This window comes from Periplaneta americana, chromosome 6 (assembly GCF_040183065.1).
Source record: "Periplaneta americana isolate PAMFEO1 chromosome 6, P.americana_PAMFEO1_priV1, whole genome shotgun sequence".
Lineage (NCBI taxonomy): Eukaryota > Metazoa > Arthropoda > Insecta > Blattodea > Blattidae > Periplaneta > Periplaneta americana.
In genome coordinates, this window is record NC_091122.1 from 26,841,199 (window position 1) to 26,867,500 (window position 26,302).

Genomic DNA, 26,302 nt, shown 5'->3' on the forward strand with positions numbered 1-26,302 from the left:
CGTGCCCATGTGTTGTAAAAATGTCAGCTCTATAGCTTCAGCATATTTCGAGAAAATAATTTAATATTCTGATGATAGAAAGTTGCTCACAAATATCACCTTAAAATCAGAATGCGATAAGAGTTTTGTTATGTAATATTAGTTACACTTAAAACAGATACCGTACCTAGGTAACTTTGCTTTGTACTGTAATATTGTTTTGATTAGTTTATTGATTACTTTTGTAAGGCTAAAGATACTATCAATATCAATTCCAACTTATCATGTCATACTCAATCTCTTTCTTTGGAATATCACTTTCTTTATGAATAATGTGTTTCATCCACTTAATACAGTATAATATTATACTACTATGGAATTTAAGTGAATATTCCTTCTTAACTCTCTATTATGTTATTAAGATTTGAAACACAAGTGCAATATTAAGAAATCAGTGTTAGTACTTTTGTTTTACAGACAATATAGATAATTATAAACAGAAAGAAGCCATATAAAAATAACGACATAAAATTTCACGTTCCGTTTGAAGTTTGTGCACCACTGTTTTCTTAATCCAACAAGTTACTTATTCATATACACAACCCTTCCTCTTTCCATACTTACGCTTGCTGCCCGCGCACGACGTCAAGGTCAGAAAAATGCGCTTGCTTTGACATCACTGGACTAGTGCATCAAAATTTCATTGACCACTTACTTACAAATAGCTTTTAGAGAACCCGGAGGTTCATTGCCACCTTCACATAAGCCCGCCATCGTTCCCTATCCTGAGTAAGATTAATCCAGTCTCTACCATCATATACCACCTCCCTCAAATCCATTTTAATATTATCCTCCCACTACGTCTCGGCCTCACCAAAGGTCTTTTCCCCTCTGGCCTCCCAACTAACACTCTATATGCATTTTTGGATTCGCCCATACGTGCTACATGCCCTGCCCATCTCAATCGTCTTTATTATGTCAGGTGGAGAACACAACGTATTTTTTTGCTGACATTAAAATTTTCCAAATTTGAATATTTTTCAATTATTTTACTATATAACCTTCGACCATGGCTAAGAGCTATCCTTGTGAAACCACTTTGGTTCCTCTAGTATAAAATCGGATATTTCAGTTTCGTATTTATAATGATACAAATTGAATTTATTGCGATTTTTATGTATGAAGTTTAACCCAGATATGCCTACTGTCCTATTAAAAGGACAATTGTCAATGTTTCAAATTATTCTGTCTACAGTCAAAGTATTTGCTTTTACACAGTTGTCACTATTACTGGTCTTAATTAGAGGTTTGCTAGGTGTGGTAAGACTGGTAATGAGAGTTCTGGTCACCGTTGAGTTTGAGATGTGGACGTGAGAATTGTTCGTTTATTTCAGCTATGGCATCCGAGACGCAAATCAGATAAGAATGTTAAATATTTTAGAGTTCGGAATTATTTTACAAATTGTTGTAGATCAAATGACTCCTAATAAACATAAATATAACGTGAAACTACAATGCGTTCGAAATATCTATTTATTGCGACATGACAATGACGAAAACTTATGTGTCCTTTTAGAAGGACAGTAGTCGTATCCCCATATATTTTGATATTGTTTCGTTTTTTCAATTTTAGTGGATTTTCCCTGCATGAAATACTATCTACGTTTGAAAATTATACTACGGGCGAAATTTCATCTCAAACACAGACATATCACTATAATGCAGCCTACAAATGCCACACAAAGTTAGTGTGCACTCAAAATTGGGTTTCTGGCGTCTCGTCAGCCCACTGAGGTGTGTTGATATGAAGGGAAATGTTGAGACAGTGTCGGGTGTAGTTGCTGGGTAGCTAGTCGGCAGAGCGTTGGTGCGCTAAGCCAAAGGTCCCGGGATCGATAACCGGCTCCGGAACAATTCTTACTTTGAAATTATTTAAGTCTGCTTCACAGGGAGATATACCTGAAAGCCAGATTTGCATAGCAAGATCTGTTTACAAGTGGAGGACTGGTGACGTTCTGGAGGGAGGTATTGAACGGACATACGCTTCTATTGTTATTCATTTAGTATTTTTGGAAGAGGTCTTATTTTCCATCTAAATTGTCATTGTCATAACAATGTAGATTTTAGAAAATGAACTGAAACCTGTCTTCCGACATTGCCACAGCAATTGCTTCATTATATGTATCGTCATTTCTCTCCCAATATAATCTTCTCCTCGAAACTTCAACACTCTTTTCGCGTATTACTTATTTTTACCTATCAATAGCAATACGGTACTATTCAATGACGAAAGCATTCCAGAGTTAAAGCGAATTTAGCCACAGTGCATCATTCTTCAGAATAATATTAGTAGTAATAATAAAGAAACTATAATAAAATAACAACGTAATAATTTGTTAATAATAATAATAATAATAATAATAATAATAATAATAATAATAATTGTAAATTACAATAATTACATTGTTTCCTTTCATGTAAGTATAGTTTACAATTATTTCTCAAAATGTATGCTCATATGCCTACTGTCTTTTTAAAAGGACACCTGTTTCTAGCTCAACCAGTTGCAACTAGAATGTTTCGACACCATACAAATACTTCAGTTATATTCTGCATTAAATTAAATTTGAAAATACACAAAAATTGCAAAAAAAATATTTCAGGCATATCTGGGTTAATAAAGCAATATGATAAATCTGTTTAATTTTCGGAACATTAAGCAGTGAAAAAATCTCGGATGAGTAATCAATTGGTTTATTAAGGCACATTTTAATTATTCTTCTGAACTAGTATTAGTGGAGTGAGATTATGTGATCTTGTGGTGCTAAATACCTCAGTAATTTACAGTGAATGTCAATGCAGTTCATAAGTGATTCATCATCTTCTTTTCTTGACACACTTTGTAAACCTTCTTCCTCTTTCGTTTGCTTGTTTTCTACTTCGTCATTTCCATGGCTCCGGAAACGCCCCAATTCGATCTGCATTTTCTCTATCTGGCAACAAATGATGGCTATGTACGTTGCATACATGGAGAGGAAACCGTAAAAAACTGAGGTGTAGCCAACCATGGCGTAAATCTGGAACAAGGATAGCGATGCAAATTTACGTAATGTACAAAAATGAAAATCTCTTACAATTTGAATTAAAGACAAAAAAATAAAAGAGGATCGAAATAGTAGTAGTAGTTTTAGTAGTAGTAGTTTTAGTAGTAGTAGTAGTTTTAGTAGTAGTAGTAGTTTTAGTAGCAGTAGTAGTAGTTTTAGTAGTAGTAATAGTAGTAGTAGTTTTAGTAGTAGTAGTTTTAGTAGTAGTAGTAGTAGTAGTAGTAGTTTTAGCAGCAGTGGTAGTAGTATTTTAGTAGTAATAATCATATTAGTAGTAGTTTTAGTAGTAGTAATAGTAGTAGTAGTTTTAGTAGTAGTAGTACTAGTTTTAGTAGTAGTAATAATATTAGTAGTAGTTTTAGTAGTATTAGTAATAGTAGTAGTAGTAGTAGTAATAGTAGTAGTAGTAGTAATAGTAGTAGTAGTTTTAGTAGCAGTAGTAGTAGTAATAGTAGTAGTAGTAGTAGTTGTTTTAGTAGTAGTAGTAGTAGTAGTAGTAGTAGTAGTTTTATTTTGCCTGGCAGAGTTAAGGCCATGAGGCCTTCTCTTCCACTCAACCAAGTTTCAATAATATACATGAAATACAAAATCAGATTACAAAACAACACAAAAGAAAATACCTTAGAAATTACATAAAATATAGTAGAAAATTAGAATAGTCAAGATCAGTTACATAAAATTATAAATAGTCAAGATCGGTTACATAATATATAAAATAAAGTAGAAAATTACACATAATCAAAATCAGTTACATAACATAAGGGGAATATACACACTCACACACACACACACACGCACAAACACACAATTTATAAGACCTAAAACGCCCGAGATAAATTCGACGATGAATTCACTTGAGATATATTATACAGTTAATATACTAATAGGAGAATACATGTGGGTTACAAGACATAAAATGTTGATTAGCAAAGTCGTACTAAATGGCATACAAACACAAATGATTAAGTAATATATCAAGATAATAAAAAAAAGAAAAGAGAAAAAAGAAGAAGAAGAAGAAGAAGAAGAGAGAGGAGAAAAAAATAACAACTTGGCCATTTAAGACTATTTAGAAACTTCCGCAAGAGTCTAGTTCTGTTCATTAAGAACATTTCTAAGTAGAGTGTACTTAAAAGATTTTAGACTCCGACTGCTCCTGATATGAGATTTCAAGCTAAAACTTAAACCATTCGTTCTACGAGTAATAGCATCGTTATATTATTGTATTCCAGGAAGGAGCTCCAGTAAAATTGTTTAAGGGGAGAGGATGGTATTTTCTTAAACTTTTTTCCTATTTGGTGTAAATTATTAATTTTTTGTATGTAGAGAGCTCATAGCTGTGGCAACTCAACCAAATAAAAATATTTTGAAAAAAAAAATTATTTGGGGGCCCAAATTTGAAAAAAAATATACCCAATGCAGGATTGTACTAAAACCGATATATCATAACCGTTTTTAAAGATAGATTCAAACAGTTTTTGCAATATATTTGCAAAAGTATGTTCTACAAACTGTCTGTGACAGAATTTTGATCTTAGTCCCTACGTTCGTAAAATAAACAATTAAAAGTTAGTAACAATTTTCCGATTTCCTTTCTTGCAAACAAACGGATGTATTTTTAAAATGAAATCAATTAACAAACTTCTGTTACAGAGAAAAGTTTCCTAATATGCTAAAGAATGTGTGTTCTAAATTTTATGCATGTATCTTTAATAGTTCAGAAATTATATCCATTTTGTCTGGCAATGTAGCAAAAAAAAAAAAAAAATGAAGTTACTGGAAACCGATAAAAGCGGGCGTGTGATTTAAAAATCCATAGCGCAGGAAGTTTAAAAATGTCGTCTCAACATCCGATAAGGGTACAAATATCCACAAAATGTTATGCAATGCATTCCACACATATCAAAGGGTATTTTAAAGTAAAAAAAATTTGAAAATTTAATTTACCGGAAACAACAATAAAAGCGGGCGTGTGATTTAAAAATCCATAGCGCAGGAAGTTTAAAAATGACGTCTCAACATCCGATAAGGGTACAAATATCCACAAAATGTTATGCAATGCATTCCACACATATCAAAGGGTATTTTAAAGTAAAAAAATTTTGAAAATTTAATTTACCGGAAACAACAATAAAAGTGGGCGAGTGATTTAAAAATCCATAACGCAGGAAATTTAAAAATGGCGATCCACACATATCACAGAATATTTTAAAGATTTTTTTTTTAATTTAGTCATTTTTCATCAAAAATACCATCCTCTCTCCTTAAGGGCATAGGCTACAGGACTGCCTATCTTGACAATGTAAGTTATGTTTTACATAAGGAACTTTTCTCGAAAACTGTTGAAATAGAGGCAGCTGATTTTTTTACAGCTTGTGTGCACATAGTTTGAACTTAGAACAAAACAGTGGTTTTTCTTTAATTTATTTTCTTACTGAGAAATATTTTTTCCCCCTTCATAAATTTTTTCAACGATTTTCAGTACATTTTTCGTTGTATTGGATCCTTCAAAATTCAAGCTACAGAGAGAAGGAAAATGTAAGTGTGAAGAGGAGGCTCAAACAATGAGACATATTCTATTTCAATGCTCCCTATTCTGGCGACAGAGATATAAATTGATGTCAAATCTGAACTTTCGGGGATATAATTCTCTAGCCTCTTACAGAGTCTATATGAACACAAAAATAACAAAATTATTTAAATATATAGGACTACATAATTTTTCTGCATTTAGCATTCTTGTTCATTCATTCATTTATTCATTCATTCATTCATTCATTCATTCATAGTGTTCATCCCAAGGGCAAGTCTTTCTTCTGCAGTCTTTCCTATTTTCTGCCTTCCTCTTAGTCTCCGCATATGAGCCATATATTTTAATGTCATCTAATTAGCGGTAAATAAATAAATAAATAAATAGAGAAATAAATAAATAGAGAAATAAATAAATAGAGAAGTAAATAAATAGAGAAATATATAAATAGAGAAATATATAAATAGAGAAATAAATAAATAAATAAATAGAGAGATAAATAAATAAGTAAATAAATAAGTATATAAATAAATAAGTAAATAAATAAATAAATAAATAAATAAATAAATAAATAAATAAATAAATAAATAAATAAATAAATAAATAAATAAATAAATAAATAAATAAATAAATAAATAAATAAATATTTTTAACTGTAATTCAGCACTGCACTAGCACTGAATTTCAGCAATAGTTAAAATTCAATGACTGAACATTACAAGCATTTTTAAAATATAGTAATTCGTTCAAAATTTACAGTATAAATCAAATGCAGCATCAGCAAAATGCTGAAATCAAAATTTTATTTTTCACGTCTTAGGGATTCCGTTAATCCAGGAATTCGTAAAATCGCGAGTCGGTTAATCGGGACACTTAGGGCTGTATTCATAGACATTTTTAGCGCGGGCTTCCGGTGGATGATCAGCGTTTTTCGTATTCATAAACCAGTGTCAGCGATAGGATATGATTTGAATTCTGTACTAGTAACCAGTGGTTAGCCGGGGCTAGCTTAGTACGTTCGTAGCGCGTGCTGCGAAATGTCTATGAATAACACCCTTAGGTATTAGAAACTACTGCGATAACTACCTGAGGAATAAACTCTCAGCAAAAATTACGTTGTAAGTATTTAGAAAGATAAATACCATTGACAAAATTCGAGGAAAAATAAAGGACAAGCATATTTGGGTTACCATCGATTGAACTACAGACGCTTGTGATTGTTATATTCTGAATGTGACTGTGGGTATGTTAGAGACAGAGAAAGCTGGGGAGCTGTTTTGGTAAATGAGGAATACCAAATTCAATAAGAATATCATATAAAACTTCTCTCTTAATCGAGTCATATGCCTTTTTGAAATCTATGAATAACTGATGTACTGTATTCTTATACCCCCATGTTTTCCTCCAATATCTGTCGAATACAAAAATCTCTTCAATAGTCGATCTGTTACGCCTAAAACCACACTGATGACCCCCAATAATTTCATCTACATATGGAGTTAATCTTCTCAAAAGAATATTGGACAAAATTTTGTGCGTCAACAGAAGTGATATTCATCGAAAGTTACTACTATTAGTCTTGTCCCTCTTCTTAAAGATAGGTGCTATTATGGACTCCTGCCATTGTTCTGGTACAATTTCCTTTTCCCAAATAACAAGTACAAAAAACTTACCAAGATTAATCTTCATTTGTAGATACGCCAAACTGCAATTACTGTGGTGGTGTAGTTTAAATAATTTAATGAATTAATTTATATTTGCTTACAATTCACCGTGACTGAGATTGGACAATTACAAAAAAATCCCCAATTCTTAACATGCTGTTAAACATTGAATTACTACATGTCTAATACTTATCGTGCTGTTAAACATTGAATTACTACATGTCTAATACTTATCGTGCTGTTAAACATTGAATTACTACATGTCTAATACTTATCGTGCTGTTTAACATTGAATTACTAGATGTCCAATATTTAATATGCTGTTAAACATTCAATTACTAGACATCCAATGATTATTGTGCTGTTAAACATTGGATTACTAGATGTCCAATACTTAACATGCTGTTAAACTTTGAATTACTAGATGTCCAATATTTAATATGCTGTTAAACATTCAATTACTAGATATCCAATGATTATCGTGCTGTTAAACATTGAATTACTAGATGTCCAATACTTAACATGCTGCTAAACTTTGAATTACTAGATGTCTAATACTTATCGTGCTGTTAAACATTGAATTACTAGATGTCCAATATTTAATATGCTGTTAAATATTCAATTACTAGATATCCAATGATTATCGTGCTGTTAAACATTGAATTACTAGATGTCCAATACTTAACAAGCTGTTAAACTTTGAATTACTAGATGTCTAATACTTATCATGCTGTTAAACATTGAATTACTAGATGTCCAATACTTATCATGCTGTTAAACATTGAATTACTAGATGTCCAATGCTTATCGTGCTGTTAAACATTGAATTACTAGATGTTCAATACTTATCATGTTGTTAAACATTGAATTACTAGATGTACAATACTTATCATGCTGTTAAACACTGAATTACTAGATGTCCAATACTTATCATGCTGTTAAACATTGAATTACTAGATGTCCAATACTTATCATGCTGTTAAACATTGAATTACTAGATGTCCAATGCTTATCGTGCTGTTAAACATTGAATTACTAGATGTTCAATACTTATCATGTTGTTAAACATTGAATTACTAGATGTACAATACTTATCATGCTGTTAAACACTGAATTACTAGATGTCCAATACTTATCATGCTGTTAAACATTGAATTACTAGATATCCAACGATTATCGTGCTGTTAAACATTGAATTACTAGATGTACAATACTTATCATGCTGTTAAACATTGAATTACTAGATGTCTAATACTTATCATGCTGTTAAACATTGAATTACTAGATGTCCAATACTTTTCAAGCTGTTAAACATTGAATTACTAGATGTCTAATACTTATCATGCTGTTAAACATTGAATTGCTAGATATCCAATACTTATCGTGCTGTTAAACATTGAATTACTAGATGTCCAATACTTATCATGCTGTTAAACATTGAATTACTAGATGTCCAATACTTTTCATGCTGTTAAACATTGAATTACTAGATGTCTAATACTTACCATGCTGTTAAACATTCAATTATTAGATGTCCAATACTTATCATGCTGTTATACATTGAATTACTAGATGTCCAATACTTTTCATGCCGTTAAACATTGAATTACTAGATGTCTGATACTTATCATGCTGTTAAACATTGAATTACTAGATGTCCAATACTTATCATGCTGTTAAACATTGAATTACTAGATTTCCAATACTTTTCATGCTGTTAAACGTTGAATTACTAGATGTCCAATACTTATCATGCTGTTAAACATTGAATTACTAGATGTCCAATACTTTTCATGCTGTTAAACATTGAATTACTAGATGTCCAATACTTATCATGCTGTTAAACATTGAATTACTTGATGTCCAATACTTAACATGCTGTTAAACATTGAATTACTAGATATCCAATAATTATCATGCTGTTAAACATTGAATTACTAGATGTCCAATACTTATCGTACTATTGAACATTGAATTACTAGATGTCCAATAATTATCATGCTGTTAAACATTGAATTACTTATATATATTGACGTCATTTGATATATTTATCGCTTATCGTCATTACGAGAATCTACCACCCATTTTAATGAGTTGCTTTTCTTATAAGGAACACAGTTTGAAGTTTGGAGTGCTGAAAGTACCTGAAGAGCAACGATAATCTCATGTACTGGACTGGGTCTAGTGTCGAATGGAAACCAGGAGTTCAGACCCAATTTATCCCTCGAACTCGCGCCTCTATAAATGAAGTATATTGCATTGCTAGTGAACATGAAGGCACCGAAGTAGACACATGTTTTCCTAAGTAAAGGAATCAAGCCTGCCATTGTTAACCAGCCAGTGTCTTTGTCCTTTGTTGGCAGGTCTTCCCAAGTAAATTCATCAGCTTGGAAAATGATATCCCTGAATAATTTCTTGCGAAGCCTGTAACATAAACCACAAGTTAAAACACTGATAGATAGAGGTAGGAATTTCGTACCAAAACATAGATTTCAGGTTGTGTGACGTCTGGAAAAAGGAGAAACTTCAGCTTAGATTTATTTTTTCTAACAAAATATAATAGTTGTATATTATGCCCTAATTATGCTAAATAATCCACATTGTCAGTTTTTTTTGTTATATAGCTATTCGTACTTGTAGAATACATGTGTGAGTTTGTACTTTTGTAAGTTTTTTTAATTCCTTATGATATGCTATAACAATAAACTGTGCTCTCATAAAATTTCTTCAAAAACTGAATACGTACTATACAATTACATCATTAGAATTGAAAAATAACGCTTTTAAAGTATCTTGATTTTCTTACCCTATACGGTAACATTGAATTTTCGGTTTGGGGATGACCTTTTTCAGAAACTCAACCAAATTAATACATTTTCCATTACTTAAGAGCAAAAGTTCATCGATTTATGATACAAAAAAGTCTTAACCCTAACTTATGCATGCTATAAAATTTAATTCATGTTGAGTCATATTTTAGTTGTGTTTTTTTTTTGAAAATGTAGCATATTTTTAAAATCTATTTCGTCATATGAATTTTAAGTATAGGATTCACACATTTGTGTAAAATAACTCTAATATATTTAGAAAAAAAAGTACTGAGTGTTCATATTTTGAAAATGTCTTCTAAGGAAAAAAAAAAAGAAGGAAATATTCACTTGCTCAGTACATATTCAGATTTGTTTGTATAGAAAGTATTTTTATTTTAAAAAGTACTGGAATAAAAATCTATAATATACTTAATTAACCTCAGCTTACTTAAAATATCCAGAAAAATTCAAGTTGGTAGGTACCTATAAAACTGTAGAACTCTTTCGAAGTTAAATATGTAGCAGATATATGCTAAAAATGCAAGTGTTCAAATATCACATTTCAAAATATACAACTAAGTATTTAAAGAGCGCAGCCATTTAAATATGACGTCATTACTGATACCTTCAAGCCTAGATCATATAAACCCCAGATAGGTCGGCCTTATAGACTTTTACGTTAACAACTTTTGTCAGGTTTACTACGCTGCCATCTAGTTGTTACATAAGAAGCCACGTCATAATTCCCATTTGAATTGCATTAGCGACTGTACTCGTACTGCCATCTCGTATTCGTTTATGGCGGACGGGTGGCGATCCTGGCGGTTGTTCTCTTCAAAGTGCAAACGATTTTAACATAGCGATGACCTATCTGTTACATATATGATCTAGGCTTCAAGTGTGGTAGGATCCTGAAAATTTGGTGAAACAGATTAAAGCCAGTAGATTTAGTTACTTTTTTTTCAGTACAATGAAAAGCTGATTTTTGATCAGAAATAGTAGAAATTTCACCCGTCTGCCCTCTTAAAGATTTTTTTTTTGTTTATAAATGGACGATTTAATTAAGAAATGTAGTGTTAATTTTTTTGTAACAGTTTTTTTTTCAATTAAATATTTCAAATTGTAAATGTATATGTGAATCAAAGTACAGAGCTATTCCTTTTAAAATTTTCACAATAATAAATAATTTTGTTGAAAGAAATATTACACATTATAGAAGTAAAACGATATATAGCTGATAAGTAATGTGAAACTTAAGTATTGATTTTGAACATTGAATATTCATACATGTAAGTCTATTTTACTAGCTGATTACGGTCACGTGATTGTATGGTTTAGGTAAATATATTTCATAATCTCATTGTTGTAATTTAAAGTTTCATGTTCGGAAAATTTTTCGGATATTTCTGACTTACATGTTGAGTAGTTTGTGGTTAAATTCTGAATTTCTATTATAGTCACATTATAACTTTTCGAAAGCGTACACAAATTTTGAGTATAGATTTAACTTCAGATTTTGAGGAACATTTTAATTGTCTCAGTTAAGGTTTCTATCATTATGTAATAATTTGACTTTAAAAATGAAATTTAGATAAGCTTACATGTTGACATCAATTATTTTTGGAAAAGCGAAAATTACCAGAAAAATTTCGTTTACAGATTTATTATTAGTATAGATCAAGTTTTTTTTTTTTACTTGTTTCATATTCTAGCTGTGAAGCAATGTATAAGAACAATGGAAAGCTAATAAATACAATACAATACAATGCAAAGAGAATTTTCATATGATGTTTCAAACCGCCGTTTAACCACAGTTTAATATATACAGTTGCGAAGCTCATTACTTAATAAATATGCGTACATAGATAGTTGCTGACCACCAGGATCGCTACTATCGCCTCAGCACAGACCCTTTCCCGAGCAGACGATAATGTATGTTCGGGTTTTCTATTTCAGTGTATGGAGCTGAGTGAAATATTGTATTATAACTTTATTGCGTATCAATGCTACGTTTTATTTAGTGTAATGTGTCCATAAGTTCCGTTTACTTCTTATTGCATAATATGTTGCAGAAATAATTACAAAACTGTGTTATTTTCATGTTAAGAGAACTTTACATGTTAACATAATCTATTCGCATCAACATTTTAAGTTTAGAATGGAAGCTACTTTGAGGTTTAATAAAGAAGAATTTATATTTTGATTTTAATTTAGCATATCTGCCTTCCTTAATTGTAGATAGGAAATTTACCATACCACTCCTATGAAATTAGTGTACGTACGATTGTATTACTTCGTTTCTTAGGAAGTAGATAAACATAGAGTAAGGGAGGGGATTGTCGGATAGGTCTGGTAATGTCGGATAATCTCGGATAACATATTTCTTTTCCATCGAATGGTGCAATCTGATGTGAAAATAATGCATTACGTTCTCTACAAGTAGACGAACATCTGCATGAATAGCCATTACTGTTGAGTGCTTCACTGTGTGTGAATAGCGTGTTTTCAACGTTTCTGCAAAAAAAAACTTTTTGAGGGTAAGTAATGTGATTTATTCGTTACAAGTTATTCTTATATTTACACAACATGGTATGCACTGTTTGATATACCATAGATAAGGCTTCTTAATTCTCTAATTGCAGAAATGCTATCGACAACATGTTTCATGTAGCTGGCTTGTTTTACTGTTTGTGAAGAGTCAGCCAATGTCGGATACTAGCTGAGGGCAATGTCGGATACTAGCCGAGGGCAATGTCGGATACTAGCCGAGGGCATTGTCGGCTGTCTTTCAATGCTGCTCGCTACATAAAAGCTGCCTTAAATCCATGTATATGTTTTCTATAACAAACCACTACATTTTTACTCATGCGTATTTTTAATTAATGTAAGTAATTAATTTTCTAATTAATCGAATATTATGAAGTAACGAATTGTTTCTTCTTCTGATATTTTTAGATGCCTAAAGTAAAAGAAAAAACAGATTCAGTCTAAAGAAAATGGAAGTCTGAGATATGGTAAAAGCCATTGTCGCAGTACGGGAGAAAAGAATGGGCTATCTTGCTGCTTCCAAAAGATTCAATGTACCTCGATCAACATTATTTGATTATGTACGGTCCAACTCTGAGCCCACCAAGGCCGTTAAATCGAAACTTGGACGAAAACCAATACTCCCAGCTTCACTTGAAGAGAAGCTAGTTGACTATGTGTTAATGACGGAGAGAAAATATTTTGGATGAACCAGAAATGATGTTAAAAGGCTTGCATATCAGTTGGCTAAACAGAACACTATTGTAATAGTTTCTGATATGCAATATATTATTTTAAATGCATTATACCTCTTACATAATAATGTCTAATGTATCCGACATTAGCTTCCCATTCTGTCAGTGATGATATTATTTCTGTTTTGTCTTTGCAAGTTACACAGCAAATACATATTATGTAAATTACCTAATACTTATGTACAATCTGCAGGAACCCCAATAGGTTATTATAATACTGAGTAATTCCAGGTCTAACTTTTTTTAATTACCTTTATTTTGAAACATCAAAATGGTATCCGACAATACCCTCCCTTACTCTAATAATTCAGTACGTAGCCTACTCGGTTGTAGTATTAAAATACAGACAAGTTGAATATGCGGCGTATCATACATGATATTATGCTTAATTATAATGTATAATTGCGAATATAGAATATAAATAATTACCTATAATTTCCATATGACATAACATAGGCCTACATATGTCATGGCAGGGCATTGGAGTCTTTGTAAATCTAGTTGCTGTAGTAATAGCGCTGTGAGTTACCGTATTTCAATATAGCCAAGTGTCCGAAGGCCAATAAGGCAGTACTCATAAAGTGGTGGAACTAGCGTTGAGGTACTGCCCACATTTCACGAGATGATCTCTGCGAGGGGGAATGGTCCTTGCGGGGTAAGAGACGAGGGTAAGGAAATGCACAATAACTTAGCGCGTCTGAAAGAGCAGGTAGATGAGGGTGGTGCCATTGACTGGCTGGGACAAAGTTCAGTGACACTGGACCTAAAAACGTTGGTTTTGCAAACTGTGCAAGCATTTTAGGTACTGTTGAGATTTTATTGTAAGATGTTGGTGTTTTGAATACTGTGGATAACAAGTGTAGTTTACATTAAAACATTCTTAAGTCAGATTTTAATTTCTGAAGTTAACTTAAATATCGTGTCAGATTCGCTGCATTACGCTTTAATTAGGTAATTATCTTAAATTAGTAATTTAGTTACACAATGAGTTACGAAGTTGTTTAGTCAGTGAAATATTTATGCAAATCTAGTATTTCAGGTGAAGCTCTCTGTAAAGCAGATTTGAATAATTTCAAGGGAAAAATTGTTCCGGGGCCGGGTATCGATCCCGGGACCTCTGGTTGAACGTACCAGCGCTCTCCCAACTGAGCTACCCGGGAACTCCACCCAACACCGTCTCAACTTTTCCCTTTATATCCACACAACTCGCGTGGGCTGACGAAACGCCAGAGACCCACATCGAGTGCACACAAACTCTGTGTGACTTGGAATTGTGGTTTTCTGTTAACGAACACAGTAACGTATATATTATGCAAATCTAGTCTTTCAGGTGAAGCTGCCTGTAATGCAGATTTGAATAATTTCAAGGGAAAAATTGTTCCGGGGCCGGGTATCGATCCCGGGACCTCTGGTTGAACGTACCAGCGCTCTCCCAACTGAGCTACCCGGGAACTTCACCCAACACCGTCGATACCCGGCCCCGGAACAATTTTTCCCTTGAAATTATTCAGTGAAATATTTAGTTAAGTATTGTAGTTTTAAAGCGAAGTAGAGTTCTGTTTGATTTCAATAGTGTCACATATCAGTTATCATAATGTCGTCAAAACGTAAAAATGGAAAAAACTATGCATAGTGAAGCACGACAAAGTATAGCGAATGTAATAAAGATGTGTGATGAAGAAACAAGGCAGAAGAGATTGTGTCCTTTGATGAATGCTACAGAATGGGCTGCTAAATACGCAGGTATTTATTAATTTTTTGTAATTTAATACTAATTTCATTTACACTAACTTAATAATATTCTCATAATGTCAACATTAAACTATTGAAACTTACAATAACTTCAGTTAACCATGGGCGTGACTTCGAGAGGGGAACAAATTTAAAACTTTAGTTAGCTCAAAAGTATACATGAATCTTTAATATTTCATTTAAATAACATGCAGCATTATACTCGTATAAATTTTAATTTCTATACATTAAAAAAATTTAATTCATTAAATAATTAAATTAATATATTATTATTATTATTATTATTATTATTATTATTATTAATTACTATATTGTAAACCAAACATATATTTACTTTGACTGGTGTAATATAACACTATCATTGAATAATTGCTTTCCGTAATTAACTTAATTATAGATATTAAATGTATAATATGTAGCCTGTATGAATTAATAATCCGGATATAAAGTTAATGTTTTACTGAGGGACAATGTTTTTACTGTAGCTGATAGCGAAAGTTTAGAGCACACAAACCCGGTTCTGTCTCGATGTTTGCTTGTGAGAGTGGGGGAAAACCTTACATTCCTTGCTCGGATCATCTCGTGAAATGTGGACAGTAGTTCCTGCGATTTCGGAAGTGAAAATCGTTGAATTTATAAGAATTTTTTTTTGTGGAGGTGCAGGTGATCGTATAAGCAAGACATAGTAAAAGCCAAAACTAACCATACCTAACCTGTCACAGATCCGTATATGCAGGGAGTGTGAGTACAAAGGAACTACCTCTGCGCTAGTTTTGCCTACTAACATAGTACATTAATCAGACTTCAGATTGGAGTACCGTAAGAAACGAATAAATACAACTGAAATAGAGACAAATTTCATTTACAAGTTATCACACGTAACTTTATGCTTAATTATAATGTATAAATGTGAATATTGAAGTATTGGTACAGTAAACATAACCTATAATTTCAACATAAAATATCCGTGCGGTGCAACTGAAAATTATTGAATCGTGCTTAAATGAATGTACAAGAATTTCGCAATATTTAATCCAAATAAAGGCAGGTATTACACATACGAACAACATAATTTTCACACCAAAAATAATATTACACCTTAACTCGCAAGTGAATTATGTCTGAAGTGTCTCATAATCATTATTTTAAATTTATTAATGCAATTACACTACATTTTAGAGAAATATATGTTACTCTTTATGGATGGCAACTAATTTATATAGTTGAAACGCCACCCTCCGTCATCGGGTTAAGCGAGTCACATGGTCTGCCTATATTAAATCACGATGGCAGTGACACAGTCTATTGTTCCTAGTACTCACAGCACTCCAAGCGGCTAGCAACTATCGCGAGAAATGCAAAAAATTATCCCAAGCTTCGCAACTGTAGACAGATGGATTTATTGAGTAATATTACACATACAAATTTTATATTACCATAATTTTATCTAAAATCCAATGCACGGGTCTTCCGACCGTACGCGCTTTGTACCCGAAACAATTCCTCTTTTGTAGGTTCTCCCCGCACACCTATGATTACATCCAACTACTCTCTAAAAGAACACACATATTAAAAATGGAAATGGCACAATAAAACACATTATATAATATATCCTAACCTATAAGACCTAAAAATGTACAGTTGGGTGGATACTATTATCCCTTCCTCAGTTCGCGTCGCAAACTTCAACAGCTGAAGTTCTAATCTTTCTCGCCTTCAAGAGGAACAATCCAGTCTTTTGTTCCCATTCTCTATTCCCCATAAGGTCAAGACAATCATGCAAGGGAACTCCTACTCTGACTTAGCATCGAGGGTGGTAAATATTTTTGTGCGAGATCGTGCGTATTTGCTTGGTTTCCGCACAAAACCAATCCGCGGAAAGTCTAAAATTCCACATTCAGTATTCCCAACCTAACACACATAACAATTTCCCTCTTCTTACCGCTTAAGCGCGACATTCATTTTACTGCTTTAGGCTTTTAACATATTATTTTTAGAGACGTTCAATATAGTAATAATTATAAATTGGAAACTTACCACTGCAATTTCACCTAAATTGCACTGTTAATTATTGTTTTTAAATATTTGCAAAAATTAAGTAAACTCTACAACTCCACTAAAGTTACTGCATTCTTGATGCAAGTAACATTAAGGAAGCCGTGAAAAAATCAACAAGATTCCAGATGCCGATGTTATTACTGCAATATGTTATATAAATAATATTGTTAAAATATTAAAATTAAAAATAAATCATTACATAACCTTACCGTTTGTTTTAAGTTCGCATTTACAGACTGGGGGGGGGGGAAGACAGACGTATATCACGGCCTGCTGGAGTATAGTAAACACAAAAAAAACATTTTATAGCAACAATGTTGAAGAAAGATATTTTGGTGTTCCGAAGTTGCCGTCATTAAACAGAAACCAACATGGAGATTTCATTGCAACTAATTGGAAATTCGTCTTTCAGGTATGTAATAAACGATCTTCGCATAAAATAATGTACGATACACGAGCGGTATGTTTGTTTTCATGTTCTCGGAAATTAAAAAAGCTCAACTACGTTTCGCTTTTTCAAACTTTTCCTCCAACATGAAAACGTCAACATACCGCTCTTGTAACGTATATTACTATTGTGCGAGATCGTGCGTATTTGCTTGGTTTCCGCACAAAACCAATCCGCGGAAAGTATAAAATTCCACATTCAGTATTCCCAACCTAACACACATAACAATTTCCCTCTTCTTACCGCTTAAGTGACATTTTGATTTTACTGCTTTAGGCTTTTAACATATTATTTTTAGAGACATTCAATATAGTAATAATTATAAATTGGAAACTTACCACTGCAATTTCACCTAAAATGCACTGCTAATTATTGTTTTTAAATATTTGTAAAAATTAAGTAAACTCTACAACTCCACTAAAGTTACTGCATTCGTGATGGAAGTAACATTAAGGAAGCCGTGAAAAAATCAACAAGATTCCAGATTCATCATAGACTGGGGGGAAAAAAGAAGACGTATATTACGGCCTGCTGGAGTATAGTAAACATAGAAAACATTTTAAAGCAACAATGTTGAATATAGATATTTTTGTTTTGCAAATTTGCCGTCATTGAACAGAAACCAAGATGGAGATTTCATTGCAACTAATTAGAAATTCCTCTTTCAGGTATGTAATAAACGATCTTCGCACAAAATAATGTACGATACACGAGCGGTATGTTTTCTTTTAATTCTCGGAAATTAAAAAAGCTCAACTACGTTTCGCTTTTTCAAACTTTTCCTCGAACATGAAAACTTCAACATGCCGCTCTTGTAACACATATTACTATTTCCGTAAATGTTCCAATTCGACACACAGTAATAAAATACGCTTATAGGAATTCGCAACTGTATATACTAAACTGTGGTTTGACCATACTAAACCTCGTATAGAAATCTATCCACACGCAGGCTGCCATGGGGAACAAAGGCGTTGTAGTTTCAATGGTACGATCTAAGTCGTCCAGATGCTGGAACATATCCACGGTTTGTCCAATGACGCAACAATAGTTGATTATAATACCGAAGTACGAGTATAGAGAGTGCAGTAAGGTTGGTTTGTTTATGATCCTTATGCCGGCAATATTGTTCATTGTGTTGAAGAAAGCAAATCTCGGCGGTGGCTCAGTTCTGGAGTCGTCTTCAATAGCCATCTTGTTCGTGTCCGGAACGCAGCCTTCTTTGATCTAGGACGCTACGACTACACTCAGGTTCTGCCTATGCAGGTACACTTCTCTAGGGTTCGCAGTCTTGGTATGTAATTCATGATTGATCACAATTCAGCTGTTGCAGGCCATGTCATGCGACGTTCAGACGGCGTCCATAGGTCTTGCGTCATCACTTCTTTATTTTTTATAGTTTAATCGTTTACTTCTTTCATTTCTTCGTTCAAGCAGCCATCCTTCATTACTTCTTTGTCTAAGGGGACGCACTACTAATGTTTGGTGACTTTTCGCCATTTTATTCAATTTTTTAATATGATGCTAAAAATCCACATTTCTTGAGGCATGCTGTACTGAAGATTTCTTTATTCTAAGTTAGAAATTAAGTTTTTACTATATAAGTGGTAATTATATTCATAATTTACTACAAATAAAATACATGCTGAATATTTACATCCAGAGTAATGAAACTTTGCACAGGTTTGTGTATAGAATACTCCATTCATTTACACTTGTGGTCGCCCTGGGTGGGGTAGTCGGTATAGCGCTGAATTTCTGTGCCCAAAGTTGCGGGTTCGAGCCCGGCCCAGGTCGATGGCATTTACATTTGCTGTCTGCCTATCTGTCTGGTCGACCTGGTTGGCGAGTTGGTATAACGCTGGCCATCTATGCCCAAGGTTGCGGGTTCGATCCCGGGCCAGGTCGATGACATTTAAGTGTGCTTAAATGCGACAGGCTCATGTCAGTAGATTTACTGGCATGTAAAAGAACTCCTGCGGGACAAAATTCCGGCACATCCGGCGACGCTGATATAACCTCTGCAGTTGCGAGCGTCGTTAAATAAAACATAACATTTTTTTTCTATCTGTCTGTCTGTCTGTCTCGTCCTGTCCTGTCCACACTTGTGACGGTGTCGGGTGGAGTTCCCGGGTAGCTCAGTTGGCAGAGTGCTGGTACGTTCAACCAGAGGTCCCGGGATCGATACCCGGCCCCGGAACAATTTTTCCCTTGAAATTATTCAAATCTGCTTTACAGGAAGCTTTACCTGAAAGATTAGATTTGCATAATATATACGTCACTGTGTACGTTAACAGAAAACCACAATTTCAAGTCACACAGAGTTTGTGTGCACTCGATGTGGGTCTCTGGCGTTTCGTCAGCCCACGCGAGTTGTGTGGATATAAAGGGAAAAAGTTGAGACGGTATCGGGTGAAGTTCCCGGGTAGCTCAGTTGGCAGAGCGCTGGTACGTTGAACCAGAGGTCCCGGGATCGATACCCGACCCCGGAACAATTTTTCCCTTGAAATGATTCAAATCTGCTTTACAGGAAGCTTTACCTGAAAGATTAGATTTGCATAATACATACGTCACTGTGTACGTTAACAGAAAACCACAATTTCAAGTCACACAGAGTTTGTGTACACTCGATGTGAGTCTCTGGCGTTTCGTCAGCCCACGCGAGTTGTGTGGATATAAAAGGAAAAAGTTGAGACGGTGTCGGGTGAAGTTCCCGGGTAGCTCAGTTGGCAGAGCGCTGGTACGTTCAACCAGAGGTCCCGGGATCGATACCCGGCCCCGGAACAATTTTTCCCTTGAAATGATTCAAATCTGCTTTACAGGAAGTTTTACCTGAAAGATTAGATTTGCGCAATATTCTCACTATTTGTGAGCTGCCACAAAAGACAAAGTGTACTTTAACCATATAAATATGGATGACTGTTTATAAATAGATTACGAAACAATTACGAAACACATGTTGAAACTGATTTTATTTTGTTCGCAGGTTTGTTACTTTCGTCGTGTGGCTTGGCTTCGTAGTCATATAAGAAAATGGCAGTATATGGTGAGTAACTATTATTCAATTAAACATTGGTTTTCATTTTCTGCTTAGAACTGTCAGATATATAATGAATATAAATGTCTTAATTTTACTTTCTTGTGATAGAAGCATGCAAATATAGTACCGGTATTGTTTTCCAATAATACTCGATGTCGATATTTTCTGAGAGGGACATGTTTTCGTCATTTCTGATGACGAAAATGTGGTTTTGGTATTGCGTCTTTCTATGTAAAATAATTTATCCTAAACTATTAGAGGGATTTTATTCATATTCCCTGCTTCTGAATCAATTTATCGCAATTTATCGAAAACGATGCATATAAAATAACTAATAGTAAGGTTATTAAAAATAAAGCGTGGTTTTATGAGTTTTTAGGCTTTCAATAACAGTTGTTTGTTTGAAATCATAGCAAAGCGTGGCGAAAGATATTGTTCTTGTTTTTTAAATTACCTAAAAATAAAGGAAGAAATTAAATTGTGTGATTCGTAATAAAGAATAAATAATTATTTCTATTTATATATTTTTCTATAATATATACATCAGCCCTAAGAATTTGAGTGACCGCAAGGTTCCTGAATACAATAAACATGTACAATATAATGTGATGTGATACATTAAAGAAAAAGAAAGTTAATTGTTGAAGGCAAATATAAGTGGATTAATTGAAATATAGATGATGATGTAATATTTGAAGAGAACCCTTGATAATATTTATAAGGACAGACATTGCATAATCAAAAGGAATGTGAAGTTCCTTAAGATAATTCCATGTGAATTTTGTAATTGAATCTCTACTGTCAAACAGTAAACCAATGACAGACCATTGTTTAAGAGGGACATTGTACTTTTGAGAAAGATACGGCAGATATAGGCTTCTTCTCAATATCAAACTCGGTGGCCTGATTTAGGTTTCTTTCGAAACGGATAGTAGGGTCAAGAACAAGAGCCCGTTTTAAGCGCCCGTTAATAGCAATAATGTCTGCCCGTCTAAAAGAACCATCTGATGATGCACAATGTACTTTCTCATGAATCTCCCAATTTAAAGTTTTTAACGATGTCGCCAAAGCATGTCGTACACGATGATGTCTAGCATTGATCAGCAGCTCGCCTTTAGGTCATTGTCCAAGCACTTTCTACACATCTGTTGTGATTACCATCTGGCTTTGCCGTGAAGAATCATTACAAAAGATCAGTTGATGTATGTACAGATCGCTCTCAATACATCAGTATAAGTCAGTGATGTCAAAGCAAGCGCATTTTTCTGACCTTGACGTCGTACGCGGGCATCAAGCGCTAAGTAGCCTATGGAAAGAGGAAGTGTTGTGTATATGAATAAGCAGCCTGTTGGATTAAGAAAATAGTGGTGCACAAACTTCAAACGGAACGTGATATTTTATGTCGTTATTTTTATATGGCTTCTTTCTGTTTGATATTACCTACATTGTCTGTAAAACAAAAGTACTAATACCAATTTCTTAATATCGCAGTTGTGTTTTAAATGTTAATAACATAATAAAGAGATAAGCAGGAATATTCACTTACATTCCATAGTAGTACAACTATTCTGTACTAAGTGATTGAAACACATCATGCTTAAAGAAAATGATATCCAAAAAAAAAAAAAAAAAGAGATTGAGTATGACATGATAAGTTGGAATTGATACCTTTAGCCTTATAAAAGTTAATCAATAAACTAATCAAAACAATATTACAGTACAAAGCAAAGTTACCTAGGTGCTGTATATGTTTCAAGTGTAACTAATATTCCATAACAAAACTCTTATCGCATTAAGCTTTTAAGGTGATATTTGTGAGCAACTTCCTATTAGAATATTAAATTATTTTCTCGAAATGTGCTGAAGCTATAGAGCTGACATTTTTACAAGACATGGGCACGTATCTTTTGCTTATGATGTAACAGTAGTTGCTTTGTTAATTCATTTCCTTACAAACAATTTCCATGCGAATATTTTCAAAAATTTCATTACACTATCTTCAGATATACGTATTTACGATAGCCTATATTAGATTTACGAAAACATTCTGTAAGGCTACTAAATAAATAGGCTTATATCTGAAAATTTAACTTTTCTATAAAAAAAAGTTGAGAAAATATTTATTTTGAATAAAAAAATCAAACTTGCGAAAAATGAGCATCAAAATTATAACTTACATTCTTATAATGCACTTATACTTCTCAGGCAAATCTAAAAATTAACATGGATCAGTTTTAATAAGTTCTCTTCCCTTTATTTACTGAATCAATGCTGGCCATCCCTGAATATAGCTCGACCAAGCGATATATGCTACCTCTTTCGTCTGTCTCTCTCCTTTCCGCTGTAAAGCGCTCAGGCTCTCCTGGGCTCTAAAGCGCGCGCTTTCACCTATGGGCATTAGTTGACATGACTGGTATAAGTGAAAATATTGAAAACAAAGGCTTTTAAACTTTTCATTATTTATTGTAAATATTGATAACATAATTATTAAGATTATAATTTTTTTTATTTTCCACATAAAACCTTATTTTACGTGAGTATATTAGGGTTAAAGTTTTCTGTTTACTTGAGATAATATAATATAAACACATTTTTAACTTTTTTTTTTCTGTCGATGTTATGAATAAGTGAAATGTAAACTTAATTTTACGACAGTTACATCTATCAGCACAAACACATGAGGAGTCTACATCAATCATAAAAAAACGCTTAATTACACGAAATACATAAAAAAATGATATCTGTAAATACAAAACATAATTGAATAACAATAACATAGAACTTGGCATGAAATAATACATATAGCGTCCATAAGTCAACAAATATTATGATACATACTAGAGTAATGTGGAATATACAGACACATACAAACAAATATTTCATACACAAGTAAATTTATAATTTACACACATCCTTTTATAGCATAGCATAGATGGATAATTCATAATACTTAAGGTTAAAATTTTCAAATAATACAAGAACAATATTGACACTTACAATTCTCCATTGATGTGGTTAATAAAATTAATGAATATTTTGCAACAACAATTTCTACTGAAAATGTATAATAATAATAATAATAATAATAATAATAATAATAATAATAATAATAATAATAATAATAATAATAATGATTTATTTTAGCTGGCAGAGTTAAGGCCGTAAGGCCTTCTCTTCCACTCAACCAGCAAAAAGTGTATATACATATGCATGAACTTACAAAGAATCCAACAATTTGATTTAGATGAGAGTTACATGTATACAAGAGTTATTTACAAATTAAACAACAAAATACTATGAATATTAATTAAACACTGAAATAAACTGTGTAGCAGAATTAAACTAAAATACATAGAATGTTAATATATTTCAAATAATATTAGATAATAGAAAGAGATTATTACGAGACAATTAAAATACAGCACAATCAGGATGATGTCTAAAGAAAAAAGTAACAATGTAGTCAGTGATAGTTTAAATCAGTATGATTGGAGTGAAATGCTAATAAGGTTATCTTTTAAGCTGTTCTTAAAGGTGTTTATAATGGCTTATTGTAGCTGATATTACATTTCTTTAGGTGCATTTCAATGCTGTATCTTCTATATCCATAAAGTGGGCAATCAAATAACAAATGTTCTACAGTTTGTTTACTTCCACAAACGCATTCATTTCTGTTCTCTACATTAATATGAAATCTCCTGAAATATGAAAGAAATTTACCATGGCCGGATATAAATTGTGTGAGTATGAAATCAGGTATAAATAATGTGCACTTTAAGCGGCTATGTACATTGGGGAAGAATAAATCTCTTGTGGTTGAGCCATTATTACTATTCTTCCATTGTGAATTCCACATATTTATTATTTATTTTTTATACTCAGCCATTGCACGAGATAAAGGACACTTTTTGTATGCAAAATCACCTACGCTGGATGCTGCTAATTTCGCCAGTTCATCAGCTCTTTTATTTTCAGTGTGACCATCATGTCCTTTTGACCAAAAGAGACAAATATATCTTGAGAGTTTGGTTCTTATTTCTGTGGCTATCGGGTTTAAATTGAATTTATCTTTAATAGATAGCAATGCTGCTTGAGAATCTGAATGTATGTGTGAATCAGTTCTGTTGTCTATGCACCATATGACTGCTTGTTGAATGGCAGAAAGTTCAGCTTGAAAGATAGTGCATAATTTTGAACGTTTGAAGATGTAATATAATTATCATCTTCCTTCTTCTCGGAGGACTTCAATATGAGCGGCACTGAAGGAAATTCTTGAATCGCATGATTGCTTATTTCTCTTTCTGGTCCTGTTTATTTCTGAATGTCCCTGTGAATGGTACACCGGATATAGAAGTTCGTAAGACGTTATAAAATGTTAGAAAAAATAATTTCGTCACAATATAACATATTTTCTTCATAAAAATGAAGGTACAAATATGGACTACTATTAACAAGTTACAAGATTAACAAAATTGCAAAGCCAGAATGGCCTTTTACCACACGCAGCGGTTTATCGGGGCGATAGCCATCTCGTACTGATCCCGTTCTTGCCTTCGCGAGTGCATGGAAATGAATGGGAGACGCTGTGTTCTCACAAACTGATCAGGTTGTAAGCTCCACCCTCGCGTCCGCCAGCCCTCCCCACCGCCAACATCCAAGCATCTCGCGGACAAATCACGTAGCAGCTGCGCTGGTTCAAGGGCCAGCACATCCACAAGTTTGCCCTGCAGCAAATACCCTTGCGTCTCGCCCCGCAAGTCCAGAAGTTCACTCGGCGAGGTTCGGAGGGGAAATTGAACCTCGGAAGCTTACGCATACGGGGGCGGAGTCTGTCTATGCCGGAATGTATTGCGGGCAGCATCAGCTCCAGTCTGCTAAGGAGTGAGATGTTCGTGGTAGAAGGTAGAGTAGAGTAAATGTTGCAATTCAATATTTTGTAAGAAACATAGTGACAGTTTGTTTCAAGGCAGATGAAGTTCATTGTTTTAGTTTGTCCCAATGTGTGTATTGATTTATCTGCTCTAATTTGCTCTTTTTCTCACAATACGCGATATTTAAAGGATAAATAAAAAAAATGGGATTATACTTAAAATTTAGATTTCGAGTTTTCACTTCTCTATTTTCAGAAACGCGTGTTAATACAATCTCTATAAAGAGAAGAGAACTTCATGGCGTTGTGAGAAATTCTAGTAGCAGTAAAATTGACATACAATTTCATTTTTTAGCCGAAGAGATTAGGCTCGGATTCATAAAAATTTGGAGAAGGCTGTAGTTTGATTGTAGACAAATCTAAACCTAGATTCGGAAATTCAAATGATGGAAATATTGCCATACGAGTTTTAAGAACGCAGAACTTTCAGTCCAAATTACGAAACTAACCCTAGACTTGATAGGTACATAAAGTGCATATTATAGGCTAAATGTGGTGTTGTCCACTAGACATGAAATAGATATGCCAAAACTTGAGGAAATTTGCCCATAATACCGCCAGGTACTTTCATAAAATATATTCATGGCACATTATGACACTGATTTTACATAAATACTTCATACCTGGTCCTAAAATATCATCTGCACTGCTTCCTATAGGACAGCCGGGTCGAAAATGTGACTCACGAGCGCATTGTGGCTCTCAA

At 33.3% G+C, this 26,302-nt stretch overlaps 1 protein-coding gene across 1 annotated transcript in view; it reads right to left on the reverse strand.

Moving 5' to 3' along the window:
• Nucleotides 1–18,859, reverse strand: part of LOC138702185 (odorant receptor Or2-like) — a 43,525-nt gene extending 24,666 nt beyond the window's left edge. The window contains exons 1-3 of the mRNA XM_069829790.1: nt 18,552–18,859; nt 9,422–9,701; nt 2,812–3,056 (exon numbers count right to left, since the gene is read on the reverse strand). Coding sequence (XP_069685891.1) covers nt 2,812–3,056; nt 9,422–9,701; nt 18,552–18,820 — 794 coding nt within the window. The 5' untranslated portion in view covers nt 18,821–18,859. The remainder of the gene's footprint in view (nt 1–2,811; nt 3,057–9,421; nt 9,702–18,551) is intronic.
• Nucleotides 18,860–26,302: the final 7,443 nt, after the last annotated feature.